This window comes from Delphinapterus leucas, chromosome 15, assembly GCF_059928025.1.
Source record: "Delphinapterus leucas isolate spDelLeu-1000000601 "Yukka" chromosome 15, BTC_Dleu_Yukka2, whole genome shotgun sequence".
NCBI lineage: Eukaryota > Metazoa > Chordata > Mammalia > Artiodactyla > Monodontidae > Delphinapterus > Delphinapterus leucas.
The window spans coordinates 60,308,970-60,330,114 of NC_143143.1; the positions used below are offsets into that span (position 1 = coordinate 60,308,970).

General features: G+C 38.9%; 1 protein-coding gene across 4 annotated transcripts in view; it reads left to right on the forward strand.

Moving 5' to 3' along the window:
* Positions 1–6,501: 6,501 nt before the first annotated feature.
* Positions 6,502–21,145, forward strand: part of SIRPB1 (signal regulatory protein beta 1) — a 42,151-nt gene continuing 27,507 nt past the window's right edge. For 2 of the 4 annotated variants that reach the window (XM_022592820.2, XM_022592821.2), the window contains exons 1-2: positions 6,546–6,633; positions 7,942–7,995. In XM_022592820.2, coding sequence (XP_022448528.2) covers positions 6,561–6,633; positions 7,942–7,995 — 127 coding nt within the window. In that variant the 5' untranslated portion in view covers positions 6,546–6,560. Of the gene's footprint in view, positions 6,634–7,941; positions 7,996–21,145 lie in introns of all 4 variants that reach the window. The other 2 variants (XM_089896643.1, XM_022592822.2) reach the window with 2 other exon arrangements.

Below are 21,145 nucleotides of genomic sequence, written 5' to 3' on the forward strand. Positions count from 1 at the left end.
GTGTTTTGTTGAGGATGTTTGCATCTATATTCATCATTGATATTGGTCTGTAATTTTCTTTTTTTATAGCATCTTTGTCAGGTTTTGGTATCAGGGTGATGGTGGCCTCAAAGAATGAGGAGTGTTCCTTCCTCTGCAATTTTTTGGAAGAGTTTGAGAATATGGATGTTAGCTCTTCTCTAAATGTTTGATACAATTCACCTGTGAAGTCATCTGGTCCTGGACTTTTGTTTGTTGGAAGATTTTTAATCACAGTTTCAATTTCATTACTTGTGAATGGTCTGTTCATGTTTTCTATTACTTCCTGGTTCAGTCTGGAAGGTTATATCTTTCTAAGAATTTGTCCGTTTCTTCCAGGTTGTCTATTTCATTGGCATAGAGTTGCTTGTAGTAGTCTCTTATGATGTTTTGTATTTCTTTTCTTTTTTATTTTTTAAAGGGAACGCTATTTATTTATTTATTTGGCTGTTTTGGGTCTTCATTTCTGTGCGAAGGCTTTCTCTAGTTGTGGCGAGTGGGGGTCCCTCTTCATCGCGGTGTGCGGTCCTCTCGCTGTCGCAGCCTCTCTTGTTGTGGAGCAGAAGCTCCAGACATGCAGGCTCAGTAGTTGTGGCTCACGGGCCTAGTTGCTCCACAGCATGTGGGATCTTCACAGACCAGGACTTGAACCCATGTCCCCTGCATTGGCAGGCAGATTCTCAACCACTGCACCACCAGGGAAGCCCCAATGCTTTGTATTTCTGCAGTGTCTGTTGTACCTTCTCCCTTTCCATTTCTAGTTGTATTGATTTGAGTCCTCTCTTTTTCTTGATGAGTCTGGCTAAAGTTATCAATTTGTTCATCTTCTCAAGGAACCAGTGTTTAGTTTTATTGATCTTTGCTATTGCTTTCTTTGTTTCTATTTCATTTATTTCTGCTCTGATCTTTATGATTTCTTTCCTTCTGCTACCTTTGGGTTTTGTTTGTTCTTCTTTCTCTAGTTCCTTTAGGTGTAAGGTTAGATTGTTTATTTGAGATTTTTCTTGTTTCGTGCAGTAAGATTGTAGTGCTATAAACTTGCCTCTTAGAACTGCTTTTGCTGCATCCCATCGGTTTTGACTCATCGTGTCTTCATTGTCATTTGTCTCTAGGTACTTTTTTATTTCCTCTTTGATTTCTTCAGTGATCTCTTGGTTATTTAGTAATGTATTGTTTTTCCTCCATGTGTCTGTGTGTTTTATGTTTTTTCCCCTGTAATTTATTTCTAATCTCATAGCGTTGTGGTCAGAAAAGATGCTTGATATGATTTCAATTTTCTTAAATTTACTGAGGCTTGATTTGTGAGCCAAGATGTGATCTATTCTGGAGAATGCTCTGTGTGCACTTGAGAAGAAAGTGTAATCTGCTCTTTTCGGATGGAATGTCCTATAAATGTCAATTCAATCTATCTGGTCTATTGTGTCATTTAAAGCTTGTGTTTCCTTATTAATTTTCTGTCTGGATGATCTGTCCTTTGGTGTAAGTGAAGTGTTAAAGTCCCCCGCTATTATTGTGTTACTGTCGATTTCCTATTTTGGAGCTGTTAGCAGTTGCCTAATGTATTGAGGTGCTCCTATGTTGTGTGCATATATATTTATAATTGTTATATCTTCTTCTTGGATAGATCCCTTGATCATTATGTAGTGTTCTTCCTTGTCTCTTGTAACATTCTTTATTTTAAAGTCTATGTTATCTGATATAAGTATTGCTATCCAGCTTTCTTTTCTTTATCTGTTTTTAAAAATAGATCTTTATTGGAGTATAATTGCTTCACATTACTGTGTTAGTTTCTGTTGTACAACAAAGTGAATCCGCCATATGCATACATATTTCCCCATATCCCCTCCCTCTTGAGCCTCCCTCCCACTCTCCCTATCCCACCTCTCTAGGTCATTGCAAAACACCAAGCTGATCTCCCTGTGCTATGCTGCTGATCCCCACTAGCTAACTATTTTACCTTCGGTAGTGTATATATGTCAGTGCTACTCTCACTTTGCCTCAGCTTCCCCTTGATTTCAATTTGCATGGAATATCTTTTTCCATCCCCTCACTTTCAGTTTATATGGGTCCTAAGGTCCTAAGTGGGTCTCTTGTGGACAGCATATATATGGATCTTGTTTATTGTTTTTGGGGTTTGTTTTAATTTTTATTTATTTATTTATTTATGGCTGTGTGGGGTCTTTGTTTCTATGCAAGGGCTTCTCTAGTTGTGGCAAGCGGAGGCCACTCTTCATCGTGGTGCGCAGGCCTCTCACTATCGCGGCCTCTCTTGTTGTGGAGCACAGGCTCCAGACGCGCAGGCTCAGTAATTGTGGCTCATGGGCCTAGTTGCTGCGCGGCATGTGGGATTGTCCAAGACCAGGCCTCAAACCTGTGTCCCCTGCATTGGCAGGCAGACTCTCAACCACTGCGCCCCCAGGGAAGCCCTGGATCTTGTTTCCATTCATTGAGCCTGTGTCTTTTGGTTGGAGCATTTAATTCATTCACATTTAAGATAATTATCAATATGTATGTTCCTATTACCATTTTCTTAATTGTTTTGGATTTGTTTTTGTAGGTCCTTTTCTTCTCTTATGTTTCCCACTTAGAGAAGTTCCTTTAGTATTTGTTGTAGAGCTGGTTTGGTTGTGATTAATTCTCTTAGCTTTTGCTTGTCTGTAAAGCTTTTGATTTCTCTGTCGAATCTGAATGAGATCCTTGCCGGCTAGAGTAATCTTGGTTGTCGGTTCTTCCCTTTCATCACTTTAAATATATTGTGCCACTCCCTTCTGGCTTGTAGAGTTTCTGCTGAGAAATCAGCTGTTAACCTTATGGGAGTTCCCTTGTATGTTACTTGTTGTTTTTCCCTTGCTGCTTTTAATAATTTTTCTTTGTCTTTAATTTTTGTCAACGTAATTACTATGTGTCTTGGAGTGTTTCTCCTTGGAATTATCCTGCCAGGGACTCTCTGCACTTCCTGGACTTGGGTGGCTATTTCCTTTCCCATGTTAGGGAAGTTTTCGACTATAATCTCTTCAAATATTTTCTCAGGTCCTTTCTCTCTTTTCTCCATCTGCGATCCCTATAATGCGAATATTGGTGCATTTAATGTTGTTCCATAGGCCTCTTAGACTGTCTTCATTTCTTTTTATTCTTTTTTCTTTATTCTGTTCCATGGCAGTGAATTCCACCATTCTGTCTTCCAGGTCACTTATCCGTTCTCCTGCCTCAGTTATTCTGCTATTGATTCCTTCTAGTGTATTTTTCATTTCAATTATTTTATTGTTCATCTCTGTTTCTTTGTTCTTTAATTCTTTTAGGTGTTTGTTCTTTAATTTTTCTAGGTCTTTGTTAAACGTTTCTTGCATCTTCTCGATCTTTGCCTCATTCTTTTTCCGAGGTCCTGGATCATCTTCACTATCATTATTCTGAATTCCTTTTCTGGAAGGTTGCCTATCTGCACTTCATTTAGTTGTTTTTCTGGGGTTTTATCTTGTTCCTTCATCTGGTACATAGTCCTCTGCCTTTTCATTTTGTCTATCTTTCTGTGAATGTGGTTTTCATTCCACAGGCTGCAAGACTGTGGTTCTTCTTGCTTCTGCTGTCTGTCCTCTGGTGGATGAGTCTATCTAAGAGGCTTGTGTAAGCTTCCTGATGGGAGGGACTGGAGGTGGGTTAGAGCTGTGTGTTGCTCAGGTGGGCAGAGATCAGTAAAACTTTAATCCACTTCTCTGCTGGTGGGTGGGGCTGAGTTCCCTCCCTGGTGGTTGTTTGGCCTGAGGTGCCCTAGCACTGGAGGCTACAGCCTCTTTGGTGGAGCTAATGGTGGATTCCAGGAAGGCTAATGCCAAGGAGTACTTCCCAGAACTTCTGCTGCCAGTGTCCTTGTCCCTGTGGTGAGCCACAGCCACACCCCACCTCTTTAGGAGACCCTCCAACATTAGCAGGTATGTCTGGTTCAGTCTCCTTTGGGGTCACTGCTCCTTCCCCCTGGGTCCTGATTTTCACACTAGTTTGTGTGTGTGCTCTCCAAGAGTGGAGTCTCTGTTTCCCCCAGTCCTGTTGAAGTCCTGCAATTAAATCCCACTAGACTTCAAAGCCTGATTCTCTAGGAATTCCTTCTCTCGTTGCCAGAACCCCAGGTTGGGAAGACTGATGTGGGGCTCACAACCTTCACTCCAGTGGGTGGACTTCTGTAGTATAATTGTTCTCCAGTTTCTGGGTCGCCCATCCAGTGGTTATAGGATTTGATTTTATTGTGATTGCATCCCTCCTACCATCTCATTGCTGCTTGTCCTTTGTTTTAGGATGTGGGGTATATTTCTTTTTGAGTTCCAGTGTCTTCCTGTCAATGATTGTTCAGCAGTTAGTTGTGATTCTGGTCCTCTTGCAAGAGGGAGTGAGCACACGTCCTTCTGCTCTGCCATTTGAACCAATCCCTCCTTTGTCTTTTGTTATAGCATTTCCTTAAAGTCTATTTTGTCTGATATGAGCATTGATACCCCTGTTTTCTTGGCATTTCCATTTGTATGATTTCTCTTTCTCATCCCCTTAGTTTCAGTCTCCAAATGCATTTTAGAATCACTCTTTCAAGTTTCATGAAAAACCATTTTAGAATTATTATTTGATTACATTGAATTTATATATTAATTTGGGAAAATTGAAATCTTTTCCAATATTGAGTTTTCTCATTCATGGATATGATATAATTCCATTTATTCCATTTTAAAGTAATTTTAAATTCATAGTTTTACAATTTTTCCCCCTAATGGTCTTATGCATCTTTAGTTACAGCTATCTTTAATAATTTGTAGTTTATGTAATCTTTAAAAATTATTATTACTGCTTTCACTAGTTTTGACTACTGATTGTAATTGAGGTAGATCATCAATATTTGATCCAGCAAGCTTACAAAACTCTCAGCATTGCTAATTGTAAGGGCATTTTTGTGTGTGTAACTCTGTTAACTTTAATCCAATCATCCAAATTAGTTTCGTCTTTATCAAAGATTCATATCCAAATGATTTATAAGACAAATAGTTCTACAAGTTCTACATATGAAAACTTGAGTCTCTCTAACCTTCTGCCATTTCCCACCTCGGAGAAGAAACGACTTTCAAATCTTTTAACTGATTATTTTAGGTTTCAATGTCAAATGTCATACAGCATGCTTCTATAGCACTTCTTGTTTTCTCACTCTTAGGCATTATTTATTGATATCTCACTATGGAAGATGGGTATGTAATGTTTTGTTACTCCTGACCTCATGACACATACACACATTTTATATCCTTATCATCCTAAAATAAGCATAGTTTTGGATAACTTAATAGACAGTGTCTATGTTATTATGTCTATGAAATTCTTAATAATAGCTGAGTTTGTAACATTCTCAGTTTTGTTTCACGTTGATCCTCTTGTGTGTATGTTTGTGTAACCACCACCATGGTCAGGATGCAGAACATTCCAAGACCACAAAGTCTCCCATGTGCTAGCCCTTTAAAGTGACACATCCCCAGCAAACCAAACCTCTGGCAAATGCCATTCTGTTTTCTCCCTATATATAATTTTGAGACTGTTATATCAGTGGAATTGATATTATGAGATTGTCTTTGTTTACTCAACATAATGCCTTCAAGAGACTTTCAGTTGTTACACACATATATAGCTTATTCCTTTATACTGCTGAGTAGTATTTCCTGCTATGGATGCACCACAGTTTGTTAAACTGTTCACTTGTTGTGAGACATTTTAATTTTTTTCCAGTTTTTTGCTTTACAAAGAAATTTGCTATAACATATCTGCACCAGTTTTGTGTGGACATAGTTTTCATTTCTCTTAGATAAATGCCTGGGAGTGTAATTTCTGGGTCCTATAACCCACTTCCTCTCCTGAAAGAAGTAGGAAACGATTCCTTTTTTAGATGCAGGTGATACAAGTTCTGAGATCCTCATTGCACTGTGCTTTTGGGCTAAGTTTTACCAGTTATATCAATAAAGGGTTGGAATAGAAAGTCATTTCAGGAGGAGATCTAGTTCCACCCCATATTTGAGAGGCCCTGGAGAACCCTCTTCCTTGTTTCAGTTGAGTTGGTCTTTGTTGAGGTAGGTTCCAGAATGAGGCCACAAGCCAGACACATCCTAGCCTCCTGGGCTTGGGACTTTGGAACACAGCCCACAACCACAGATCTTTCTTGGGATCTGTGAGTTTGCCTGGGGCTTCCAAATAGGGGTTCACCATGACTGGAGTGAGGGGCCCAGTGGAGAGAACAGAGACCCCAAGTAGGGAGCAAGTTTATTTCTGTTAGGCTTGTCCAATCCGTCTGAAAACATAAGATGAGTAACTCCTCACTTTCCATCTGACTTCTCTGCCTGATTTCCATTTCACCATCTGAAGCAGGAACTGTCTAGAACCTAGAAGCGGATTAAGATCTCACAGCCATTTCACCCCATCATAGGCACTTCCTCTTACATCATTGGGAGGTGGGGCTTCCTTCCTTTCCACAGAGCACAGAAGTGCAGGTTCTCCCCAGGACACACATTTGGACAGAGCAGGCTTCCACGATGCCCATCCCTGTCTCTTTGTCCAACCATCCTCCTCCTTGCCTGCTGCTGACTCTACTGCTGGGACTCACAGGTAAGCATTCCTTGGGGTAGAATCCCCTTTCCCTGGCCCCTGGACCTCCCCCTGCCCCTGCACTTTTAGGTCTTAAATGTAAACATGGGTGTGCCACCTGGGCAGAAGTCCACAGAAGTCCAAGGACTGGGCATTATTCAAGAGCATGAAATCAGGGATCTGAGCATTTTCTCTGTGGATCCATTGCCTGCAGCTGGTTACCAGAGGCATTGAAACAGATGATGCTTCAAACACCAACAATGACAGCTTTGTGTGTATTAGCTTGTTTAATCCTCACAACATCCCAGTGTGGCAGCTATGACTATTATCCCTGATTTGCAGATGGGGAAACTGAGGCAGGGACAGTAACTTGCCTGACATCACCTATCTAAGGCAGTGGAGCACAGGATTCCTGTCCAGGCCATACAGCTCCAGAGTTGATTCTTTTAACCATGTTGTGCTGCTCAGCTTCTCAGAGAAAGCCAATGGAAGAAAAATCAGAAAATTCTGAGAAGGAAACAATAGATTTATCATCACCCATCATGCCACTCGGAGAACAGCAGAGTTCAAATCTTGCAATGTGTACTCCCAAATTTTTGTCAATGATGTGTTGGATGGTTTTTCTATGTGTTAAATTTTTTTTCACTAAGCTTTTAACATGTGTGTTAATTTCATTTGATCCTCACAACAACCAGTACACTAGCATACTAGGTTACACTTTAATACATGTTTGTGGATGCACGTATTAATGTGTGCGTGTGTGTATATATGTGTATAAGTGGGTGTGAGGAATTGTTCCCAGACACATTGGATTTCAAAAAGACTTCCTTATTTTTCCCTTAAATCATTTTTCAGTGTACATGAGATGACATGATCAGATGTTTAGTATTTGCTGTATTTCAGCAACATCCCTCCTTTTCTACTTCTCTATAAATCTACCCCTTACCCACACCCAAGACAAGAAAACTTCTCTCCTGGTAAATGAGTAGAATTTTGTGCATTACTATCTTGGAGTCCACTCTTCCATGCTGGATAGGGGTGAGGAAGAAAAGGGGTTATCAAAGACACAGAGACTCTTGCCTATATGACCTATATATTCATATCCATATCTGTATCTGTAATTATATTTATATCCATATCTATAACTATCTATAGCTATATCATTGAATGCTATTTGAAGCCTCCATGCTTCAAGAAATCTAATGAGTAATAACTATTCATTTTCTTGAACACTCATCGTATGCCAGACACTGCTGGAAATCCCCACAGCTGTTAACTCATGTAATCATTATATCCAAGTTCGATCCTCTTGTCACCCCTACCTTACAGATAAGAAAACTGAGCAAGGAGAAGTTCAAGGTCACTCAGTGGTACATGGCAGAGGTATGATTTGAACTCAAGCAATCTCATACTAGAGCTCATGATTTTAACAATTGCTCTTCTTGATACTGTGGCCCTGCTTCCATCCCATGAGATTTCTTCCGTTTCTACCAATGGGTGTGTAGAAGGGTGGAGTGTGGGGAAGAGGGTTTGTGGTTTGCCTTTTTCTGGGCTCTTCTGCTTCCTGCATACATGCAAGTTCCTTTTTGTTTTTCACCAACTCATCTACATGGGAAACTCAGTTTCTGACATAATTTTCACAGAGATTACCCACTTAGAATTAAATGCCTCAGGGAGATGTCACACTGGGCAATCCCACAACATACATATATTTTTTGCATACTACTATATGCCAGGAACTCTTACAGGAATGTGGGGTGCCTTGGTGAATAAAAGTCAAAGTAGTTGCCTGCATGGGTATTTATCTTAGTGGAAGATCTGACAATAAACAATAGACTTATAATTAAGTAAATAATGTAGTATATTAGAAAGTGATAAGTGTTAAAAAAAAAAAAGAAAAAGACTAGCCGGATGACAGAATTTGGAGAATCTGTAGCATGGGATGTATTTTAAGCCTGGTAGTCTTGTTGCGGGGGGGGCATCACTTAGAAGGGGAAATGTAAGCCAAGATTGAAAGAAGGTTCTGGAGTGAGCCATGTGGTTATCTGGGGGAGGAGACTTCCTGACAGGAAACAGCATGTGCAAAGGTCCTGAAAGTAGAATCATCCTCCTGTGTTGAAGGATTTGGCCTTTTGCTCTGAGTGAAATTGTTGCTATTGCAAAGTTTTGAAGGGAGAAGTGACATGATCTAACATGAGTTTTAATTTATTCTAGCATTTCGTTGAGAATAGACTGCAGAGGACACAGACAGAGGCAACTAGAGCATTTGAGGTCATGACATTCATTCAAAAAAACGTAAAAGTGGGTTGCACCTGGAGAGTACCTAGTAGAGATAAGAGAAGGAGTTCAGATTCTGGATGCACGCCGAAGAGGAGGCAACAGGATTTCTTGATGTGTAGGATTTGTGGTGGGAGAGAAAAGCTCCAGGGTTTTGAGACCTGAGCATCTGGAAGAAGAAAGGGGATTCAGGTGAGATATAGAGGGTGTAGTGGAAATTCAGTTCAGTTTTAGATGTGTTAACTGTGGGATGTTTATTTCTATCCAAAGAAGATGATGAGTGGATAGTTGGACATACAAGTCCAGAGTTCAGGGGAAAGGCCTAGACCAGAGAGGTAATAGGAGAATTATTGATACACAGATTGTAGAGTTTTTGCTACCTCCTGGCTCCTCTCAACCCTCTGATCCCTCTTTTCTCCTCCTCTCCTTTCATTTCTCCCTCCAACGTTCTTTCATATTTCTTCCCATTTTTGTCTTAGCAGTTCAGCTTCCCTGACCTCACTCTTCTTCTCCAGACTTAAAAACCCAAATCACTTGATATTCTTGACACATCACAGGACCTGCCCTGTAATAGTATGTGCCCTCCTTAGGTGGCATGATTGGTTAGAAACAGTGCTTAGTGGGTGGGTTTACCAGCTCACACTCTGCAAAGGTGAACCACAAATTTTCTCCCTAAGGAGTAGGGAAGAAATAGAAAAGAACACAGGATTTGCTTGTGGTGCCACAACAGCCTGCTCCTCTGGTTTATATCTCTGCAGTTAGACCCATGCCTGTTTAATAGGACATTTCAGAGAAGATGGAATGTGTTTACATTTCTCTGTATCTCCAGAAACTTGTTAGTCAGCGAGGCTGTGAAATCAACCTGGAAAACTTGCAACTGTAGTTAAATGATTGGCCCAGCAGTGACTTATGTCCCTTCAACTCATAACTCATTGTCCAAACATAGTCAACCACACAATTTTTTTAAAAACACGATTTTGGAGTTTACTGTTTCCTTGCTTGCCTCCATGGTCCCATCTCCCCATTCACTTGTAGGTTTTTCAAATGTATCAGCGTTCAGAACCACACATTTTATTTCCTTTTGAGCTATTTAGTCCAATTCAAAGGCTCTGCATGGGACAATCATCTTATTTCGGTTCACATCTTTTATTGCAGTGAAATATACATAACATGAAATTTACCATTTTAACTATTTTGAAAGTTACAAAGTGGCACTATGTTCCTTCACAATGTTGTGAAGCCATCACCAGTATACATTTCCAGAACTTTTTCAACATCTGTAGCAGAAACTCTGTATCCATTAAGCTAGAACTCCCCAGTTCTCCTTCCCTGCAGCCACTGGTAACCGGTATTCTACTTTTTCTCTGTGAATTTGCCTATTCTATGGACTTCCTATAAGTGGAATCATCTATTTTCCTTTTGAATCTAGCTTATTTCACTGAGCATATTTTTAATGTTCATATATGCTGTGGAAGGTGTCAGAATATCATTGTGTTTTAGGGCTGAAATATATTGAATATATTTAATACATATTTCATATATATTTATGTGTATATGTGTATATATATGAATATATATATATATCACATTTTGTTTATCCTTTCATCCATTAATGGAATTTTGGGTTGTTTATACTACCCCTTTTTATTGAAATATAGGTGCTGAAAAATATTACATAAATTACAGGTGTACAATATAGTGATTCACAATTTTTAAAGGTTATACTCCATTTATAGTTATAAAATATTGACTACATTTCTGGTGTTGTACAGTATATCCTTGTAGCTTGTTTTATATATAATAATTTGTAACTCTGAATCACCTACACCTATATGGCCCCTCCCACCTTCTCTCTCCCTGCTGGTAACCACTAGTTTTTTCTCTATGTCTGTGAGTCTGTTTCTTTCTTGTTATATTAACTAGTTTGTTGTATTCTTTAGATTCCACATATAAGTGATATCATACAGTATTTGTCTTTGTCTGACTTGCGTCACTTAGCACAATGCCTTCCAAGTCCATCCATGTTGCTGCAAATTTTCATTCTTTCTTACAGCTGAGTTGTATTCCGTTTATATACACACACACACACACACCACATTTTCCTTATACATTCATCAGTTGATGAAATTTTGGGTTGTTTCTACTACCTTTTGTTATTGAGAATAATGGTGCTATGAACATTGATGGACAATTGTATGCATGAACTTCTGCTTTTAATTATTTAGGGTATACACCTAAGAGTGGATTTATTGGATCATATAAAAAATTCTACGTTTAACTTAAGAAAATAACAAAGAGTTAAAAAAACTTTTTTAAAAACACTAGTGTTTCCACTGAGATTCCACCATTTTTGCACTCCTATCAGCAATGCACAAGAGTTTCACTTTCTCAACATTTTACCAACCCTTATTTTCACTTGTTTTGTTTTGTTTTGTTTTTGGTAACAGCCATCCTACAGGATATGTAGGGGTATCTCACTGTGGTTTCAATTTGCATTTTCCCAATTATTAGTAATGTTGAACATTGTTTCACATGCTTATTGACCATCTGTATATCTTCTTTAGAGAAACATCTATTCAATTCTTTTGTTCATTTTAAAATTGAGTTGTTTGTTATTTTGTTGCTGAATAGTAGGATTTCTTTAAGTATTCTTGATACATATCCCTTATGAGATATATGCTTTGCAAATGTTTTCTCTCATTCTGTAAATTGTCTTTTCACTCTCTTGAGAGTATCCTCTGATGCAGGAAAGTTTTAATCTTGATGAAGTCAAGATTAAAATTTCTAAAATATTTTTTTGCTGCCTTCAGTGTCATATCCAAGAAAGTATTGCCAAATTCAATGTCATGTTTCACCTGTGAGTTTTTCTCAGAATTTTATAGTTTTAGCTCTTACATTTAGGTCTTTGATTATACACCATTTTTGTATATGGTGTAAGGTAATGATCAGCTTCATTCTTTTGCATGTGAATATCAAGTTTCCTCAGATTCATGTATTGAAAACACTGTTCTTTGTCCATTGAATGATCTTGACACCCTTGTTAAAAATCACTTGACTATATACGTGAGGGTTTATTTCTAGGTTCTCTATTCATTGCCATTGGTCTATATATGTTTCTTAAAGTGAGTACCACACTATTTTGATTATTGTAGCTTTGTATTAAGTTTTTAAATCTGGAAATGTGACTCCACAAATTATGTGCTTCTTTTTCAAGATTGTTTGCTGAATTGAGGTTCCTTGAGATTTCATATGAAATTTAGAATGGGGCATTCTAGTTCTGCAAAAAACAGTCTTTGAGATTTTAATAGGGATTGTATAGAATGTTGTAGTTTCTTCAGGTAATATTGACATTGTAACAATATTAAGTCTCCCAATCCATAATAACAGGATGTTTTGTTCATTTATTAATGTCTTCTTTAATTTCTTTCAGCAATGTTTTGTGCTTTTTGATGCACTAGTCTTTCATTTCCATGGTGAAATTTACTCCTAAGTATTTTACACTTTTTGTACCTATTACAGATGAAATTGCTAGCTTAACTCCCTTTTTGGATTGTTTGTCACTAGTGTGTACAAAAGCAACTGATTTTTGTGTGTTGACTTTATATCTCAAAAATTTGCTGGATTTATTTATTAACTCTAATGCTTTTAAATGTTGGAATCTTTAGAACTGCTACATAAAAATTCATGTCATGTACAAACAAGAGAGTTTTACTTTTTTCTTTCCAATTTGAATGGCTTTTATATATTTTTCCTGCCTAATTGCTTTTGTTGGAACTTCCATTATTGTGTTGACTAGAAGTGGCAAAAGTGGGCATCTTTGTTCTATTCCTGAGCTTAGGGGAAAAGCTTACAGAATTTCACCATCAACTAGGCTGTTAGCTGTGGGTTTTTCACATATGACTTCATTTATTGGACAATTTTCCATCTATTCCTAGTTTTTTGATTGTTTTTATCATGGAAAATGTTGACTTTTATTAAATGCTTGTTTTGCATCAGATGAGATGATCTTTTTTCCTCTTTATTCTATTAAAGTGGTAAAATGAATTGTTTGATTTTCATATGTTGAACCATTTTCACAATAAATCCCAGTTGGTAATGGTGCATAATTCTTTTAATATGCTATTGAATTGGGTTTGATAACATTTTGTTGATGATTGTTGCATCAATAGTCATAAAAGATATTGGTCTGTATTTTCTTCTTATGCCTTTGTCTGGCTTTGGTGTCAGAATAATGCGGAGAATGAGTTTTAATAGGCTCTGAAAAAATTAAGAAGTCTTCCTTCCTCTTCACTTTTTTGGAAGTGTTTGAGGAGGAATAATGTTAGTTTTCTTCAAAAGTTTGGGAGAATTCAGCAGTGAAGCCAAGTGGTCCTGGGCTTTCTTTCTTGGGAGGTTTTTGATTATTGATTGAATCTCATTGCTAGTTATAGGACTACTCTGATTTTATATTTCTTCATAATTCAGCCTTGGCGTAGTGTATTTCTAGAAATTGGTCCATTTTATCTAGGCTATCCAATTTCTTGGTGTTTAATAATTCATAGTACTCCTTTATAATCATTTTTATCTCTGTAAAATTATTGGTATGTTCTTTTATTTCTGATTTTCATTATTTGGGCCTTCTCTCTCTCTTTCTCCCTGTTCTTTTTTTTCTTAGTCAATCTAGCTAAAATTTTGTCAATTGTATTAATCTTTTTGAAGAACCACTATTGTTTTTGCAGATTTTCTCTGCTTTTTTTTAAATTCACATTTTATTTTTCTCTTCACTAATCTTGACTATTTCCTTTCCTTTCTAGCTTTGGGTTTTGGGTTTACTTTAATCTTTCTCTAGCTTCTTATGGTGTATAGTAAAATTACTGTTTTGTGATCTTTTCTTAAATGTCTGCATTTTCAGCCATAAATTTCCCTTTAGGGTTGCTTTCTGTGCATCTCACACGTTTTGGTGTTATGTGTTTATGTTTTCATTTTTCTCCAGGCATTCTAATATCCCTTTTGATTTCTTCTTTGACCTACTTTTTTTTTTTTTTTTTTTTGCGGTACTTGGGCCTCTCACTGTTGTGGCCTCTCCCGCTGCGGAGCACAGGCTCCAGACGCGCAGGCTCAGTGGCCATGTCTCACAGGCCCAGCCACTCCACGGCATGTGGGATCTTCCCTAACCGGGGCACGAACCCGTGTCCCCTGCATCAGCAGGCGGACGCTCAACCACTGCGCCACCAGGGAAGCCCTGACGTACTGATTTTTTAAGAGAAGGTTGTTTGATTTCTATGTATTTGTGAATATTTTATTTCGTCTTCTGTCATTGATCTAGTTTAATTTTACAAACTATTTGACCAGTGCACTGCTTTAATAGCCCTTCTTCAGCTTCCAATAAGTTGACTTGTCATTCATCCTGTGTGACAATGACACATACATAGAGTTTTCTTTTTTTTTTTAACATCTTTATTGGAGTATAATTGCTTTACGATGGTGTGTTAGTTTCTGCTTTACAACAAAATGAATCAGTTATATATATACATATGTCCCCATATCTCTTCCCTCTTGCGTCTCCCTCTCTCCCACCCTCCCTATCGCACCCCTCCAGGCGGTCACAAAGCACCGAGCTGATCTCCCTGTGCTATGCGGCTGCTTCCCACTAGCTATCTACCTTAAGTTTGGTAGTGTATATATGTCCATGCCTCTCTCTCATTTTGTCACAGCTTACCCTTCCCCCTCCCCATATCCTCAAGTCCATTCTCTAGTAGGTCTGTGTCTTTATTCCTGTTTTACCCCTAGGTTCCTCATGACATTTTTTTTCTTAAATTCCATATATATGTGTTAGCATACAATATTTGTCTCTCTCTTTCTGACTTACTTCACTCTGTATGACAGACTCTAGGTCTATCCACCTCATTACAAGTAGCTCAATTTCGTTCCTTTTTATGGCTGAGTCATATTCCATTGTATATATGTGTCACATCTTCTTTATCCATTCATCCGATGATGGGCACTTAGGTTGTTTCCATCTCCGGGCTATTGTAAATAGAACTGCAATGAACATTTTGGTACAGGACTCTTTTTGAATTATGGTTTCCAGGGTATATGCCCAGTAGAGGGATTGCTGGATCATATGGTAGTTCTATTTGTAGTTTTTTACGAAACCTCCATACTGTTCTCCACAGTGGCTGTATCAATTTACATTCCCACCAGCAGTGCAAGAGTGTTCCCTTTTCTCCACACCCTCTCCAGCATTTATTGTTTGTGGCTTTTTTGATGATGGCCATTCTGACTGGTGTAAGATGATATCTCATTGTAGTTTTGATTTGCATTTCTCTAATGATTAGCGATGTTGAGCATTCTTTCATGTGTTTGTTGGCAGTCTGTATATCTTCTTTGGGAAAATGTCTATTTAGGTCTTCTGCCCATTTTTGGATTGGGTTGTTTGGTTTTTGTTATTAAGCTGCATGAGCCGCTTATAAATTTTGGAGATTAATCCTTTGTCAATTGCTTCATTTGCAAAAATTTTCTCCCATTCTGAGGGTTGTCTTTTGGTCTTGTTTATGGTTTCCTTTGCTGTGCAAAAGCCTTTAAGTTTCATTAGGTCCCATTTGTTTATTTTTGTTTTTATTTCCATTTCTCTAGGAGGTGGGTAAAAAAGGATCTTACTGTAATTTATGTCATAGAGTGTCCTACCTATGTTTCCCTCTAAGAGTTTGATAGTTTCTGGCCTTACATTTAGCTCTTTAATCCATTTTGAGCTTATTTTTGTGTATGGTGTTAGGGAGTGATCTAATCTCATAGTTTTATATGTACCTGTCCAGTTTTCCCAGCACCACTCATTGAAGAGGCTGTCCTTTCTCCACTGTACATTCCTGCCTCCTTTATCCAAGATAAGGTGACCATATGTGCGTGGGTTTATCTCTGGGCTTTCTATCCTGTTCCATTGAGCTATCTTTCTGTTTCTGTGCCAGTACAATACTGTCTTGATTACTGTAGCTTTGTAGTATAGTCTGAAGTCAGGGAGCATGATTCTTCCAGCTCCGTTTTTCATTCTCAAGATTGCTTTGGCTATACGGGATCTTTTGCATTTCCATACAAATTGTGAAATTTTTTGTTCTAGTTCTGTGAAAACTGCCAGTGGTAGTTTGATAGGGATTGCATTGAATCTGTAGATTGCTTTGGGTAGTAGAGTCATTTTCACAATGTTGATTCTTCCAATCCAAGAAGATGGTATATCTCTCCATCTATTTGTATCATCTTTAATTTCTTTCATCAGTGTCTTATAATTTTCTGCATACAGGTCTTTTGTCTCCTTAGGTAGGTTTCTTCCTAGATATTTTATTCTTCTTGTTGCAATGGTAAATGGGAGTGTTTTCTTGATTTCACTTTCAGATTTTTCATCATTAGTATATAGGAATGCCAGAGATTTCTGTGCATTAATTTTGTATCCTGCTACTTTACCAGATTCATTGATTAGCTCTAGTAGTTTTCTGGTAGCATCTTTAGGATTCTCTATGTATAGTATCATGTCATCTGCAAATAGTGACAGCTTTACTTCTTCTTTTCCGATTTGGATTCCTTTTATTTCCTTTTCTTCTCTGATTGCTGTGGCTAAAACTTCCAAAACTATGTTAAATAAGAGTGGTGAGAGTGGGCAACCTTATCTCGTTCCTGATCTTAGTGGAAGTGCCTTCAGGTTTTCACCATTGAGGACGATATTGGCTGTGGGTTTGTCATATATGGCCTATATTATGTTGAGGAAAGTTCCCTCTATGCCTACTTTCTGCAGGGGTTTTATCATAAATGGGTGTTGAATTTTGTTGAAAGCTTTCTCTGCATCTATTGAGATGACCATATGGTTTTTCTCCTTCAATTTGTTAATATGGTGTATCACATTGATTGATTTGCATATATTGAAGAATCCTTGAATTCCTGGAATAAATCGCTCTTGATCATGGTGTATGATCCGTTTAATGTGCTGTTGGATTCTGTTTGCTTGTATTTTGTTGAGGATTTTTGCATCTATGTTCATCAGTGATATTGGTCTGTAGTTTTCTTTCTTTGTGACATCCTTGTCTGGTTTTGGTATCAGGGTGATGGTGGCCTCGTAGAATGAGTTTGGGAGTGTTCGTCCCTCTGCTATATTTTGGAAGAGTTTGAGAAGGATAGGTGTTACCTCTTCTCTAAATGTTTGATAGAATTCACCTGTGAAGTCATCTGGTCCTGGGCTTTTTTTTGTTGGAAGATTTTTAATCAGAGTTTCAATTTCAGTGCTTGTGAATGGTCTGTTCCTATTTTCTATTTCTTCCTGATTCAGTCTTGGCAGGTTGTGCCTTTCTAAGAATTTGTCCATTTCTCCCAGGTTGTCCATTTTATTGGCATAGAGTTGATTGTAGTAATCTCTCATGATCTTTCGTATTTCTGCAGTGTCAGTTGTTACTTCTTCTTTTTCATTTCTAATTCTATTGATTTCAGTCTTCTCCCTTTTTTTCTTGATGAGTCTGGCTAATGGTTTATCAATTTTGTTTATCTTCTCAAAGAACCAGCTTTTAGTTTCATTGATCTTTGCTATCGTTTCCTTCATTTCTTTTTCATTTATTTCTGATCTGATTTTTATGATTTCTCTCCTTCTGCTAACTTTGGGGTTTTTTGGTTCTTCTTTCTCTAATTGCTTTAGGTGCAAGGTTAGGTTGTTTATTCGAGATGTTTCCTGTTTCTTAAGGTATGACTGTATTGCTATAAACTTCCCTCTTAGAACTGCTTTTGCTGCATCCCATAGATTTTGGGTCGTCGTGTCTCCATTGTCATTTGTTTCTAGGTACTTTTTTATTTCCTCTTTGATTCCTTCAGTGATCACTTCGTTATTAAGTAGTGTATTGTTTAGCCTCCATGTGTTTGTATTTTTTACAGATCTTTTCCTGTAATTGATATCTAGTCTCATAGCATTGTGGTCGGAAATGGTACTTGATACAATTTCAATTTTCTTAAATTTACCAAGGCTTGATTTGTGACACAAGATGTGATCTTTCCTAGAGAATGCTCGATGAGCACTAGAGAAAAATGTGTAATCTGTTATTTTGGGATGGAATGTCCTATAAATATCAATTAAGTCCATTTTGTTTAATGTATCATTTAAAGCTTGTGTTCCCTTATTTACTTTCATTTTGGATGATCTGTCCATTGGTGAAAGTGGGGTGTTAAAGTCCCCTACTATGAATGTGTTACTGTAAATTTCCCCTTTTATGGCTGTTAGTATTTGCCTTATGTATTGAGGTGCTCCTATGTTGGGTGCATAAATATTTACAATTGTTATATCTTCTTCTTGGCTCAATCCCTTGGTCATTATGTAATGTCCTTCGTTGTCTCTTCTAATAGTTTTTATTATAAAGTCTATTTTGTATGATATGAGAATTGCTACTCCAGCTTTCTTCTGGTTTCCGTTTGCATGAAATATCTTTTTCCATCCCCTTACTTTCAGTCTGTATGTGTCTCTAGGTCTGAAGTGGGTCTCTTTTAGACAGAAAATATATGGGTCTTGTTTTTGTATCCATTCAGCCAATCTGTGTCTTTTGGTGGTAGCATTTAGCCCATTTACATTTAAGGTAATTATCAATATGTATGTTCCTATTACCATTTTCTTAATTGTTTTGGGTTCGTTATTGTAGGTCTTTTCCTTCTCTTGTGTTTCTTGCCTAGAGAAGTTCCTTTAGCAGTTGTTGTAGAGCTGGTTTGGTGGTGCTGAACTCTCTCAGCGTTTGCTTGTCTGTAAAGGTTTTAATTTCTCCATCAAATCTGAATGAGATCCTTGCTGGGTAGAGTAATCTTGGTTGCAGGTTTCTCTCCTTCATCACTTTAAGTATATCCTGCCACTCCCTTCTGGCTTGCAGAGTTTCTGCTGAAAGATCAGCTGTTAACCTTATGGGGATTCCCTTGTGTGTTATTTGTTGTTTTTCCCTTGCTGCTTTTAATATGTTTTCTTTGTTTTTAATTTTTGACAGTTTGATTAATATGTGTCTTGGTGTATTTCTCCTTGGATTTATCCTGTATGGGACTCTCTGTGCTTCCTGGACTTGATTAACTATTTCCTTTCCCATATTAGGGAAGTTTTCAACTATAATCTCTTCAAATATTTTCTCAGACCCTTTCTTTTTCTCTTCTTCTTCTGGAACCCCTATAATTTGAATGTTGGTGCATTAATGTTGTCCCAGAGGTCTCTGAGACTGCCTTCAGTTCTTTTCATTCTTTTTTCTTTATTCTCCTCTGCAGTAGTTATTTCCAGTATTTTATCTTCCAGGTCACTTATCCGTTCTTCTGCCTCAGTTATTCTGCTATTGATCCCATCTAGAGTATTTTTCATTTCATTTATTGAGTTGTTCATCATTGTTTGTTTCATCTTTAGTTCTTCTAGGTCCTTTGTAAATGTTTCTTGCATTTTGTCTATTCTATTTCCAAGATTTTGGATCATCTTTACTATCATTATTCTGAATTCTTTTTCAGGTAGACTGCCTATTTCCTCTTCATTTGTTAGGTCTGGTGGGTTTTTATCTTGCTCCTTCTTCTGCTGTGTGTTTTTCTGTCTTCTCATTTTGCTTATCTTACTGTGTTTGGGGTCTCCTTTTTGCAGGCTGCAGGTTCGTAGTTCCCGTTGTTTTTAGTGTCTGTCCCCAGTGGCTAAGGTTGGTTCAGTGGGTTGTGTAGGCTTCCTGGTGGAGGGGACTAGTGCCTGTGTTCTGGGGGATGAGGCTGGATCTTGTCTTTCTGATGGGCAGCTCCACGTCTGGTGGTGCGCTTTGGGGTGTCTGTGGACTTATTATGATTTTGGGCAGCCTCTCTCCTAATGGGTGGGGTTGTGTTCCTGTCTTGCTAGTTGTTTGGCATAGGATGTCCAGCACTGTAGCTTGCTGGTCGTTGAGTGAAGCTGGGTGCTGGTGTTGAGATGGAGATCTCTGGGAGATTTTTGCCATTTGATATTATGTGGAGCTGGGAGGTCTCTTGTGGACCAGTGTCCTGAAGTTGGCTCTCACACCTCAGAGGCACAGCACTAACTCCTCACTGGGAAACCAAGAGGCTTTCATCCACACGGCTCAGAAGAAAAGGGAGAACAAGTAGAATGAAAGAATTAGCAGAAGTAGAAAGAAAGAATGGAGGGAGGGTGGGAGGGAGGAAGGAAAGAAGGAGGGAAGGAAGGAAAAAAGTAAAATAAAATAAAGATAAAATATAATAAAGTTATTAAAATAAAATAACAATTATTAAGAGAAAAAAACAGACAGATAGAACCCTGGGACAAATGGTGGAAGCAAAGCTATGCAGACAAAATCTCACACAGAAGCATACACATACACACTCACAAAAAGAGGAAAAGGGGAAAAAATCATAAATCTTGCTCTCAAAGTTCACCTCCTTAAATTGGGATGATTCGTTGCCTATTCATGTATTCCACATATGCAGGTACATCAAGTTGATTGTGCAGCTTTAATCTGCTGCTCCTGAGGCTGCTGAGAGAGATTTCTCTTTCTCTTCTAAGTTCTCACAGCTCCCAAGGGCTCAGCTTTGGATTTGGCCCCGCCTCTGTGTGTAGGTCGCTGGAGGGCGTCTGTTCTTCGCTCAAAGAGGACGGGGTTAAAGGAGCCGCTGATTCGGGGGCTCTGGCTCACTCAAGCCGGGGGTAGGGAGGGGCATGGAGTGCGGGGCAAGCCAGCGGCGGCAGAGGCCATCATGATGTTGCACCAGCCTGAGGCGCGCCATGCATTCTCCCGGGGGAGTTGTCCCTGGATCCAGGGACCCTGGCAGTGGTGGGCTGCACAGGGTCCCCAGAAGAGGAGTGTGGATAGTGACCTGTGCTTGCACACAGGCTTCTTGGTGTCGGCAGCAGCAGCCTTAGCGTGTCATGCCTGTCTCTGGGGTCCGCACTTTTAGTCACAGCTCGAGCCCATCTCTGGAGCTCCTTTAAGCAGCGCTCTTAATCCCCTCTCCTCGCCCACCAGGAAACAAAGAGGGAAGAAAAAGTCTCTTGCCTCTTCGGCAGGTCCAGACTTTTCCCCGGACTCCCTCCCGGCCAGCCGTAGTGCACTAACCCCCTGGAGGCTGTGTTCATGCCGCCAATACCAGTCCTCTCCCTGCGCTCCAACCAAAGCCCGAGCCTCAGCTCCCAGCCCCGCCCGCCCCGGCGGGTGAGCAGACAAGCCTCTCGGGCTGGTGAGTGCCGGTCGGCACTGATCCTCTGTGCTGGAATCTCTCTGCTTTGCCCCCCGCACCCCTGTTGCTGTGCTCTCTTCCGCGGCTC